Raw genomic sequence first — 12,917 nt, 5'->3', positions numbered from 1 at the left:
TCTTTGCATCCGTGTGATTCTGTGATTTTGTGACTTCCCATAAAGAACTGGGGTCTTCAGTTGCTGCAGGGAGTGTGCCAGCTGCCCATTGTTCCCATCGGAATGAAAAGAGATGTGGAAGGGTAGAGCTAAGGTCGATTTTCTCCACTAGAAAATGGGTTGTCTCCCATGTGAGCTGTGCTGCCATGGCAAGGGAAGAGAAAACTTCTCATAATCTAGGTTTCTGTATGTCAGCTGGGTGCCCAGGTCCGTGGCTGCGTGCAGCCAGGGGAGGGTGTTGTCTGCACTGGTGCATTATGAGAGATGGGCTGAAATGTTTATGTATGGGCATAAGAAACAAGAGGACACCCCAGTGGGGGTGACTACATGGCAGCTGCCCTGCAATTGCTTTTCTTTGTGGAGCTGAGAGGAAATCCCAATCTGATCCCCATGTGGGGCAGTGAGAGAAGAGATTGCTGATACTGTTTCCTGCTGAGAATTCATTATTCTTTTGTGGTTTTTTTGCATATTTACTTGTTCCCACAAAGAATATTCCAATGGCTGCAGAAAAAACCTTAACACAAATATGCACCAAGTGTTGTGGTGAAATGAGAATGATTTAAACAAGGGTGGATAATATCAAGCCATTGAAAATAAAGGAGCAGAATTTCAACTGAGAACAAGAGTGCAGCAAAGTCAAATGGATGAGATTTGCCCTAGAACCTGCCTTCGATAAGTGTAGGCTTTAAAAATACACACCCTGAAAAAATAGCTTAAATATTAGAGCTTTTATCTGTGCTAAAGGATGGCTGTAAGTATCTGAGTCATCTGCCTTGTAACAGGTGTAATTGTTTGTGTGGTTGTCACGTTGTGTATCTGCTCTTCCCAGTCCTGACAAACAGTAAAAATCACCGCTAAGCCTCAGTGAGAGACAACAAGAGCTTTGACCTTAGGATCTGTCATCATTGCTTTGTTATCTCTGCACCATTATGGAGCTGCTTCATTTTAATTCATTTGGTTTCTGTTTATTTCTTCTGTGGCAGTCCCAGGAGCTGGCATTCACTGGCTTTTTGTTGGAGCACATGAGTTGTTAGTTTGAAAGACCCACTGTTTATTGCTCTAAGAATCACAGCCCAGGTTGACTATTTCTCACTATTAATTAGAGGTCAGCCCAAACCAAAGACATCTGTTTGATCCCTCCCTCCCTCTGGAATCTATTCTTGCCTGGGAAAAATTGCTCAGTACTGACTGGAGGATTGGCCATTGTGTTGCAGAGAAACTTTTGTGGTTTCCAAATGTGTTTCATTTTCCTCTGGAATTAAACCAAAAAATTGTTCTAAGCATCTGCGAACCTTCTGCTGGTAAAGGATTTCTGTCCTCCTCTCAGGTTCAGTCTTGCCTATAAATCCATCCCACTGAGACCTCTATGGAACCCCATACTTTTCTCATATGAGAAGTTTAGGTTTCAGGAACACAAAGCTTTTATCCATTTGCTGCTAACTTCCAAATTACTGATCTGTCAATAGCAGACTGGGAGTGATGCAGATTTGCAGCCCCCATATTAGACTGAACAAAGCCTTCTGGTTTACTGCTTACTCATATTCAATACGACAGTTTCTTTCTTATATGATGATGATGAAAAAGTTGTAAGTTTAATCTGGCAATAAAAGAACAAAACCCAAGCATTAAAATGTTTTGGAATTTAGATTTGGATCTAGCCAATCAATCTCCTCCTTGTGTTATTCAGTACTTGATTAATGGCTTTCAAGTAGATTCTAGATTGGGGAAGGTGGGAAGGGAGCCGTACAGCTGATGCAGTGGGATGTTTTCAGTGAATGAGCTTTGAGCCAACAGTGTGATTCCGTGCTGCCTCTGTCAGATTGTTTTGTAATTGTTGCTAACACTATTGATCTCTGGTAATACATTGCTTTTGAGTAAAACAGAGGGACATGCTAAGCAACCACTAGAGTTGTCTTTCTGTTTCCTTTTATCTTTGGCCTGCAGTGGTGGAGAGCCGAGGAGGGATCATGGACAGCATACAGAGATTTTCAAACCTGCCAACGTATCTCCCTGCGAGCTATCATATCTGCAATGCTGATGTGTTCTTCTTCCTCAAAGAAGCCAACCAGGATATCATGAGGAACTCCAGTTTGCAGTCTAGGGTGGATTCATTATTTATATACAAAGCCAAACTGCCACCTGTCCTAAATGCCACGTATGGACCCTTTTCTGTTGAACAGGCTGTTCCCTTGGACCTCATGCTGACTTCTGCATCTTTTGGTTTCACAAATAAATTCACTTTTAATTGGAAATTAAAATCTCACATAATTGACAGCTCAATCTATTCCAACAAACCTAAAATACAAACTTTGTTCTACATTGCGGGGAAGGACTGGGATGACTATAATTCTGCTGAGAGATTGCCTTGTGTGAAGATGTTTGCTTTCCTGGAGTCTAGAGAAGTTATGGCCAGCTGTAGATTGACAGGTCATCTAGGATTGTGTGTTGCGGAGCTGGAATTATCTCCTAGCTGGTTCAGCTCCCCTCCACCCCTGGTTTCAGAGGAAACAGCCTCCCTGGAAGGGATTACTGTGGAGCTCTTCTATAAGATTTATGCAGCAGATGGGGAATGTTCTCCAGAGGATGCAAAATGGGAAAACAATATCCATGCAGGTCAAGATAATGAACCCAAGGCTTTGTCAGCTATGGAGAGGATTGGTAGCATCATTGTTTACCCAAATCAAGACCAATTAAGACAGTCTTCACTGAGGCTAGATGAAAATGTCGTTATTCGCTTACCACTCAACCCAGTCAGAGAAGGTGACGTTGTGACCTTTCATATTTCCTTGGCTGATGACTCTCTAGCAGACCAGTTTGTATTAAGGTAAGAGACTTTTTAAAGTACTGTATGATAAATAGCCTACAAAGAGGGATAAATTGATGTCAGGTGTAATTTCTTTGGTTACATTCAGTGTTTTCCTGAGAGAACGTAAGCATTTCCTCTCCAACTGGGGAAAACTATAAATAGTCATGAATTATCTGTCTGGTTCACACTTTTTGGAACATGAGAGTTGATTTTTAAGTATAAGCTATAAATGTATTATCATTTTTTATTTTAATTCTATTTGCTTCTAGTCATAATTCTGCCACTTAAATTATGCCTCTGTAAGTCAGCCAGGGTAACTGCTGTGATCCATTTTGCTAGACAGTTTGCAGGGAGGTTTTGAGTTTCTTTGGTGAAGGTTCCTCTCTTTTTATCAACTTTCGTACCATATTTCCAAAATACCTTGGATACATCTTGCACAGGTTATATGTGGTGAGGAACTAATTTGTTGCAGTGTACGGAGGCGAGCTGAGAGCTGAGAAAATGAGAGTTGCCTCAGCTTGTGTAGAAAGTCTTTGGCAGAGCCAGGATTTGGATCCAAACTTTGCAAGTTGTCTTCAGTTTATCTGTAAGACAGCCCATTGTGCTTCATCAAGCTTTTGACTGCTTGTTGTGTGGCCCATTTCTGTGTTAGGTTTCAAGGCTTTCTGGTGACTTTTACTTGTGAATCTGCCTGTAATAGGAGAATTCAAGCATTTCTAACCACCCCGAGGGGTAGTGCTGAATATGTTATGTCCTTAGCTGTCAGACTGTGGGTTCAGAGCTGCGTAGAGGCCAAATGAAATGTGAGCCAGACTGGGGGAATAAAAGGGCCAAAAGGTAATTGGAAAGTGTCGTAGGCTCTGAGAATTTGAGATGCTTGGGAAAGGAGTTGCAGCCCATGCTAGCAAACCTCAAAACTTCTGACTTTTTTTGGTAGGAGTGGAACACGACAGAATTGCACTTGGGGGACAGATGTTGAGAAAACAGACAGCAAACCTGATGCAGCACTTTCAAATAATTCAACTTTTGTGAAATAGCACATACATATTAATAAACTTGCAGATTATGGGATTATGGTGGGTTTGCTGGTTTTTCTTTGTTAAATATGGTTTTGGCCAGCAGCCACTGTCAGTAGGTGGACCAACCTCATGCAGCAGTCAGGTTTCAGCAGTTGTTTATTGATCCTCAGGGTTATAGCAGAGAGATTATGGAATTTGCCTAAGACTCTGCAAGGATTTAATGTCAGCTCTTAACTCTCAGTTTTTTGTTCTCTTTGCCATGCCATGAATAAAATTCCCTAGGTATTAGAGGCAACCCAGGATGAGGATGTTTTCTTTCCATTGGAATTTTTAAAACAGCATTTATATTGTAACAGTGCGAGGGTAGAGTTTTGATATTTCTGCTGGACAGCAAAGTACCAAAAACTTCTTGCAGATATATTTATGAGATACTGTATTTCAAAAGCAAAATAATTTCTGGAAGCACTGAGAACAGTAACTAACCTGAAGTTTGAAGGAAGTAGAAACCAAGGGAGTTGAGAGCCTCCAACCTGGGAAGTCCCAGGGTGATCCTCAAGAGCCTGGCTACCACCAAGACCCTTGTCTCCTCCCAGTGACCCCCATGACTTGCATGTCATGCAGTCACTCTGTGCCACACTCCTGGCATGTGGAGTGTACATCTTGGTGCTCCTGAACTGCTGGGAAGGCAGTCAGGTTTCCATAGGGATATTATTCTTTGAAAAGTGTGCAGAATTGGTTCTTCTCCAGGAGATGTTTATGTTACTGTAAATCAGCATGTTTTATGTGGCCAGAAATATTTCCCTGGAAAATTCACTGTTGGCTCTATGTAGTCTAGCCTGTCTGGTCGTTTCTTTGGCTTTACTTGCATTGTGCTTTTCATCAGAGAAACTGCAACTATTTTTATTTAACCTTCTGTTGAATGCTGAAAGTAAGAGCAAAATGCAATTCTACTGCTGGTTCACCCGTCCTCCAGGATGGAGAGAGCACCAGCAACTGTTGCTATGATTATTTTGAATGACATACGCGGGGCACATGGAGAGATTATTCAGCTGAAGTTTACACAGTAGGCAGGGAATTATGCCGAGGGAAATACAATCACTACAGTGCCTGCATCTCATTTATGCAGTTTCCCTCACAGGCTTTCCCTGTTTTTCAGCTCAGCGCTGAAATGCTGTCAATGTTCAATGCTAATGTCCATAAAAACCCAGAAGATTTTTATATACATAGAATTTCTGTGTGTTATAGCCAGAGAAAAAGACACTGAAGTGAATGTTGGCCTTGGGAAATACACTTTTGCCTAATATAACTGATTGTTTTTAATCATATCTGTTAGAAGTGTAGCGGGGTGAATTGCAGGCTGGCTTATATGAGACAATAGATCAAAATCCTGTCATTTTCAGCTCAGAGTTTGATGCCAACCTTGAGCTCTGACAGTATGCAAAGGAACAGATATACTCAATTTTAGGCACTTCTTCACTATTTCATGCTATGTCATATAGTATTTTGTGTTGGACTTTGTTCTAGCAAAACTAACTTCTTTTAAGAGAGCAGATTCTTTCTTATTTTGGTAAAATGTGTGATTGTTAACCAAGCTTGGAAACTGAAAAGCAATAGGAAACAGTTTCTTGATTCAGCAATGTGCTGTGTTGAAGGATCCTGCACGTTACATGTGAAGCTCCAGCTATGACTTCCAGTCCCTTTCGTCAATCCAAACTGGTTTTACTCTGATTACGCTAAGTCCTGGTTGTTAGTTTTCATTCAATAACTAGGATTTAAGAATGAGTTGGAGCTCTAGTTGTGCAGTGGTCCAGGGAATTAGTTTCTTTTCATGCTACCATCCAGGCAGTGTGGCCTGCTGTAATTGAAGGACCCAGGTATGTCAAGGGGCAGCATTTGGAAGCTAAGCATGTATTTAATGCTTTTGCTATACCCAACAGTCATATTGCTCACTTTGTTGACAGATGATCTATACGTGTGTGCAAAGAATTTCTTATGACACTGGAGATGGATTTGTGGCCTCGCTGGTCTGATCTGTCTACTGCAAAATTTACCATCTCTGAACATAAATTTTGCCTATTAGGGGGGTTGTCACTAAGCATAGTTTAACCATAAGGAGATGAAACGGGCTGTGTTGCCATGATTAACTTTTTAATGCTTTATCTAGTTTAAAAAAAAAAAAAAAAAGGAAAAATGAAGCACAGCTTTGAGAATTCACCAGTATCACAAATTTTCAGGAACTTTGTTGTTTGATGCACAGGAGTATCTCTGCTACCTGCTTTACTGACAAACATAGTAAATAAGGGAAGATGGAAATAATGACTAAAGAAGGGATAACAACAACTTTGGTGCTATTTACTAAACAGAAGATGTTTCCTGACATACATGTAAAGTTGTAAAAAGAAGAGAGGAGAAAACAATCCTTGCTTAACTGGAAGGATGGAAACCTCATCCAATTGCACTGGGAATAGCCTGCATTTCTTTTGGGACATACGTTATTATTTAACTTAATCCTGAGACTCGAAGGATGTATTTAAAAGAAAAATGGGAGTCATTTTTGTAGAGCAGGAAAATGTTTAATGGAATAAATGGACAATTCTCCCTTGGTTATAGGGAAGAAACCAGGACACTCTTTATAAATAAATGGCAAAGTTCTGTCCTGTTTTTCAAGTCTCCCCATTTAGACCATCAGTGAGGATGTGCTGGTAATGAAGGCTGAGAACTAACAGCAATTTGTGAAGTCACAGACAAAACCTGGGTTTGTTGGCATTCGTTACACGTCCCTAACACAAATGACCCATCCTTCTTTTATCCCCGATCAGAACAGAAACAGAGATTGGAGGTAGTCCAGGAATATAATAATAAGGGGCTGAAACGAGGTAACAAATCCCATCCTAGAGAAATGAAAGCAGCTGTGGTCAGGATGTGGCCCTCTGTCTGGAGGGGAATGGTGGGACTGTGCAGAGAAACCTCGCTGTCAGTCGGTGTCTAGGCAACCCCAGGGAAAAGGATTATTTGCTTCTCCCTGCCAAGCTCCACATATTGCAGGGCAAATACTTTTTGATTTTTTGGATGAACCAGTACAAGGTGTAATACATGAGGGCTGAGTTTACTGATTATTCTCACTAGGAAAAAATATATTAAGGCTTTATATTAATAAACATATATCCATATGGAGGAGGTTATATCTCCTGCTAAGCAATAAAAATTGCACAGGCCATTAAAACTGACTTACAAGGCTTCTGCGTTAATAATGAAAGATCTGTAGAAGTCTGAGCAGTCGTCTAGAAGGCCAGAAAAAGATCATTAAGAGGATGTCTCCTGCCAAGAGCAAACAAGGGAAAGAAAACAGAAGGTTCTATATCTGGAAATGCATAGAAAATGAGAGCATACAGACTATGGGGAATGCAGCCCGGCTGCAGGTGAGGAGGAGGCTCCACAGGGCCTTCATCACTTGTAACTGAGCTGATATGAATGGGGAAGCAGGGCAGGATTATTACTGGTGAGAGGAATAAATGATTAACTTAAGCTTCATTTTAGGATGAAAATTCAGCAGAAGTGAAAATGTTGAGAAAGGGAAAAATATAATTCTGAAATGAATCAGAAATGCTGGTTCAGGTTTAGAAATAATTACAGTATTAAAACATTACTGGTGACTTGGGAATATTTGTTTCTTACCTAAAGATTTTAATGAACCCACAATGAATGCTGAAATTCCTTCTTTCTTTTCTCTGAATGTACACTGAAATAAGTGTAAAATATGAAAAAGTGATATGCAGTATTAATAAATATTAATATCTGTAAAGTTTGGGAATCCCAGAGATGCCTGTGCAACCTAAATTCAGTCCCCAGGTACATACACATTACAACATGTTCCTCAGAGATAAATTGACATTATTTTTTTCCAGATCTCCTGCTTCATTCAATGTGTACATGGTCTTGCTCTCACTGTTATCTTTTTTGTCACTGAATGGGGAAAAGAGTAACATCCTTCTAGGACCCTCTTACAAAGCCTGGGGAAGCTATCACCAGAATTTGTGTTTCAATTACATAAACCATTTCTAGAAAGTCTCTTTCAGAAATGGTTAAACCATTCTTTCATATTTCTTATTTCTGTATGAGACAGGCATGTGGCTTCACCTGGTGAAAGCCTGGCACGATGGTAGGGCGTTATAAATTTCAGAAGGATGTTGTATGAAGTAGGTAGACCTGAATCTGTACTGACTGAAGTGAAAAAGGCATCCTCCCAGCTACCTGCTGGCAGTGCATGGCTGTACAAGCCTACCTGGTCTAGAAGTAGTCTTACCACACTGCCAGGTTTGCCACCTTTTTACATGTCCTAAGATAACATTCTCTGCTCTAGGCACACTGGAGAGGGAGAAGAAACCACTCCCTCAGTCTTAGTAACAATTTAAAATTACCAAAAAAAGCACTCCTTCCTAGAGCTTGAGCAGTCCTGAAACTTTAAAATGATGGATATCTGACAGTGAATAAATGACCCAGTGAATCCTGGTAGATCCTGCAAAACTACAGTCAATAAAGCTTTTTAATGGAATTTTAGATAAAGGTCAACTATCTGCTACAATAATCATCCATCCACGATCACTCTTCATAGGAGTAAAACGTGCAGAGCAGCAGCCCCACATGAGGGAGAGAAGCTCTTTGTAATTGTTGGATGTTGGCTTTGAAGAACTTGCAGACAGGATTGCAGCATTGTTGTGATAAAAAGCTCTTTTTGATTGAGACATTTTCTGATGAAGGCTTCTGTTGCCCTGCAAAACGTGCTGCTTTGTCCAGAAACACAGCTGCTCATTACTGCTGCATTATTAAGCTGTTGTTAAAGTAAAGGAGGATGAGACAGTGATGGGAAGCTGTGGTGCTGAGTTTGACTGTGGCAAGTGTCCCTGCTGTCTGCCCCCTTCCCTTACCGTCCACACCTTTGGGAGGCTCCCTTGTCCTGCAGGAGCAGGGAAATGTTCTTAAGGGTTGACCAAAATGAATAATTAGACTACTCAAGATGTTCAGTCTGCCTGTGTATTTCAGTGGTGTTTTTCACTGAGAAGGAGAAGTTTGACTGCTAGTTATTTTAAGTTTGATAGCTTGGGAATATTTCACATTTCAACCACACCGTGTGGTTGGGGAACACTGAGTACAGCTGGATTGAAACAGGGACCCGCTTTTCATTGGAAAGGCGTCTGGTTTCCCTTCTACTTTTTCTCCTATTTGAGTCCTGCTGGCAGCACAGCTCTCTCATTCATCTGCCCATCTGCATCTGAGCGCTAAGGCGTGTGGCAATCTTACATAAATTCATTTGCTGTATCTGATATTCAGAACCATGAAGTGGAATAAAAAAAGTGAGTCGACATTGACTTGAAGTCAGTTGGTGTGTGAGCAGGCATCTTGTCTCTGCAGTACTGAGCTACAAGTGGGTAGGCAGTGCTGTGTGTAACTGGTGGTGGTGCATCTTGTTTGACACTTCAGATTGTTTTGCATGTGTGTGACAGATAAGGTTTGTAAGAGTAGCCCAAACAACCTCTAGTTTGCTGTGTGTGAGCAGACACTGCTCAGCTCTGCAAACAGAGATGATGTGAAAAGCCTTTCCCGTGGATTTGGAAGGTGCCAACCCACCAAGTATCTTGACACAAACTCAGCCATGTTGATGGTAATGGAAAGAGATTTTACATTTTTAATGGCTTGGGTTCTACAAGCTTGTTCCTAGGCTGATCCCATCTCTGAAAGCTTCGACATGACAGCTCCTGCTAATTAACTCCAGGCAGCTCCTGCACAACTAAGTGCTTGCTTCAGGGCTGGGTGTGGAGCTGCAGAGCACTGTCAGCACCATGGCACTGAGAGCAAGGCACGAGTTGAGATGTAGACCATGCCTGGGAAGGGGGCAAGTGGATTTTGGAGGATACCACTGCTAAAAGGATGCCCTTGGTTTGCTGCATCTACTCAGAATCCCTTCGTGAAACGTGAAGGTGTGCTGGGTAGTGTTCCCTATTGGATGAGTTGCTGCAGCTAAAGGGCTGCCAAAGGCTCAACCTCTCCAGACTGCACAGAGCATTGTCACTGCTCTTCTCCAAACCCTTTGTTTGCTGAGGGCTGTCGTGTCTGTAGTCATTGTCTTGCAGGAAGTGACAGATGGTTTACCCCTGCTGTGATTAATATTGGTGCAGATACGAAATGGGAAGGGAAAGCCACCGAAGATGGAATTAGGAATCAAGTTTTGCCTGTGAGCACCTGGCTCTGAGTTCAGTTGCCTCCATTAATGGACACAAAGCTGCCTTCAGGTAACAAAACTGTTTAAGTACACAGTGTCACAAAAGGTAATTTAAGGAAGATTGCTGCAATGACTGCAAGATAAGCATTTTATTTATCAATTTTTTTTGCACCTCATAGTCAGGTTGGGAACACAGGTCAGAAAAGGTTCCTGTCTTTGAGTGATCATTTCAAGTCTGGGGACATGCTGTGGGGTTTTGCAAACTGTGTGTTCTACTGAGTGAGTCCCTGGCAGGAGCTTGCAGGAGAGGGGATGGGAGGGGATGGGTGTCTTTGTTTTGGACAATATGCAGAGTGGTCCCTGCTTTGTGCTGCCAGACAATGGTGGCATTGATCAGCTTCTTGTAAAGCTCTTCACTAGCTGGCAGTGCAGTAAATCACAGTCGTGTTTAAACAAGTCAGACACAACCGTGATTTGGTCATTGATGCAGCTACTTCTAGTGCATAATGAATAGTATTAAAACTATAAAAATGTGTCTACTTTGAAATTTACTTTCTTCCTGAGATAAAAGTTTTTGGCTGTACATTGCTGTCATTTTATCATGGTAAAAAGTACTATCCCACCAAGCTGATGAGATGTTGCTTTGAGTGAACACATTGATCTCAATTTCTTCATATTCCTGCTGATTCAACAAAGAGTTGCTTTCGTCCTTGTGTTTAGCCACAAGTTTTTGCATGATCTGGTATAAGAAGGCCAGTGTGATGGTTAGCTGACAGCTTTGTTGAGGGAGGACTTTCAGAAAGAGCAGGAGATACAATATTGCAAGAAAATTGTCAACATATCATCTTATTTTGGGTGCTCCTCCTGCCTCCCCCCTGCAATTTATGTCAATAAAGGACTCACAAGAAAATCTGGTTTTGGACAAAGCAGAGCAGGGACCTGTACCTTGTGTGAGGTTTTTAATGCTTCATATTGCTGCCACATGTGCCTTGATGCTGTACTCAGTCAGGGTATGAAATAAATCATATTAACAAAGTTATTGGATCCCAGACGAATCAAAAGAGCTTCAGGAGAAGAAAACAGTGACAAATGAGTCTGCCAGTCTGAGGCACAGCAAATGGTGCCTACAGTTAAAGCTATTTCACTTTTTTCAGTGTTTGGCCACAAGCCTTTCAGTGCTGCGTGGGCAGTGGGGAGCAAAGCACGAGGCAGGTGATCCTTCCTGCAGGCAGAACTGCAGAAGGCCCCCACGCAGAGGGGCCCGTGTTGCTTTGCAGGAAGGTAGGGCAGTGGTAGCTCTTCTTGAACTTCCCAGAGCCCAGGAAGCTGCTCCTGCCAGGCTGGAGCATCTCTCCCCAGCTTTGAGTCTGCCACTTAAAAGCCCCCTGCCCTGAGCAGTGCTGGGTGTCAGTGCCCTGTATGGAGCAGTGCTTCATCCTGCCTTGAGAGGTGCATACAACCACATAGGAAGAGCTCTCTAAAATATATTCTCCTTAGGAGGAAGTGGTCAGAGCAGCAATATTTCCAGGGGTGTCCCAGGGAGGAGGATGGTGCTGTTGGGTGGGCTGTATTCAAGTAGCCCCATATTTGTGGGGCACATTTGTTACCCTTATCAATCTGAGCCATCAGGCATAACTCCAGCACATCTCCCTTTGCTCCTGCTGTGCTTTAGTTTAAGTTGCTCACTTAGGGCCAAAATATATCTTCCCCTCTCCACTACATCCTTTTAAAAATTTTCCTGCCAAGTGAACTTTCTTAGTGGCTTTTTTCTCACTGTGTGGCCCAAGCTTTTGTGGGATTAACGATGTCCTCCTCAAATGCATTTTCACTGAATCCCCCTCTCTAATTGCTCTGGTCCTAGAAGACAACAAGTGGGAAAGGAAGAGAAGCAGAAGTGTGGGATAGACGGTGCCTTGTTCATGGGCTTTCTAAGTATCTGCTCAAGTTAATGAGGGTCTGGGCAAGAAGTGTGCCAAGTGGCCACAGGAAGCACACATGAGAGCTTTGATGCAGATCCCTGATCAAAAAAGGTGATAAAATGCAGCAAATGATGCTTGGAGACAGTCTGAAAAGTTCTTCCCATCCTGGGAGGTGGCAGAGGGTAAAGGAGAAGTGGTAGCAGACTGTGAGAATCTGGACCAGGATCCAAATGCATTGTGAGTTTTGGGTTGTTTTGGGTCTGGGATTTTGGCTCTGACCCATCTCTAATTTAATTTGCCTGGCCAGAGTCTTCTCTCTCTTGTACAGAAAAGAGGGGTGATTTAATTGACTTCCGTAGAGTTGCTTAGGAACTGTGCCAGTAAAACTGCTTGAATTTGGTTGTGTGCAAGGCACATGTATGTCCTATGTCTGGCTTCCTATTTTTGATATTTACTGGGAAATTTGTTAGGGGCAGTAGTAACCCTGGGTGGTTGGAGAGGACGCGGATGGATAGGGAATGGTCATGTTTTGGTCATGTACTGTTTTCAATGACACAGTAACACTTTTAGTACAGTCTTAATGATGGCATTTCCTGCTGTCATCTCCATAATGTGCCATAAGTACCTATGCTCTTCAGCTAAGATGACTTTTAACTCATTTGCCAAAGCTTAATAACCCTTTAAAAATAATTTAAACCTTTTCAGAAGTATCACACTGATCCTCTTGGGACCAGTAGTCCTTTATTTGCTATGGAGCAGATACAGAATGAATAACAGTACTGTGGACTCCCTCAAACAGCGACCTTATGTGAGATGTAGTGATTACAGCAATTAAATCCTCTTTGCCAAGGCAACCGGGGCTTTATTTCAAATTGAAGTTAGTTTTTTTTCCCAAAATGAATCTCTTCTGCATGCAT

The 12,917-nt window shown here is 42.1% G+C and overlaps 1 protein-coding gene across 1 annotated transcript in view; it reads left to right on the top strand.

Annotated features, from left to right (window-relative positions):
* Positions 1-12,917, top strand: part of TMEM132B (transmembrane protein 132B) — a 226,095-nt gene that overhangs the window by 61,318 nt on the left and 151,860 nt on the right. Inside the window, exon 2 of the mRNA XM_051634326.1 lies at positions 1,984-2,863. Coding sequence (XP_051490286.1) covers positions 1,984-2,863 — 880 coding nt within the window. The remainder of the gene's footprint in view (positions 1-1,983; positions 2,864-12,917) is intronic.

The sequence above is a fragment of the Apus apus genome, chromosome 16 (assembly GCF_020740795.1).
Source record: "Apus apus isolate bApuApu2 chromosome 16, bApuApu2.pri.cur, whole genome shotgun sequence".
Taxonomy (NCBI): Eukaryota; Metazoa; Chordata; class Aves; order Apodiformes; family Apodidae; genus Apus; species Apus apus.
This window is presented reverse-complemented; position numbering and strand designations above follow the sequence as displayed.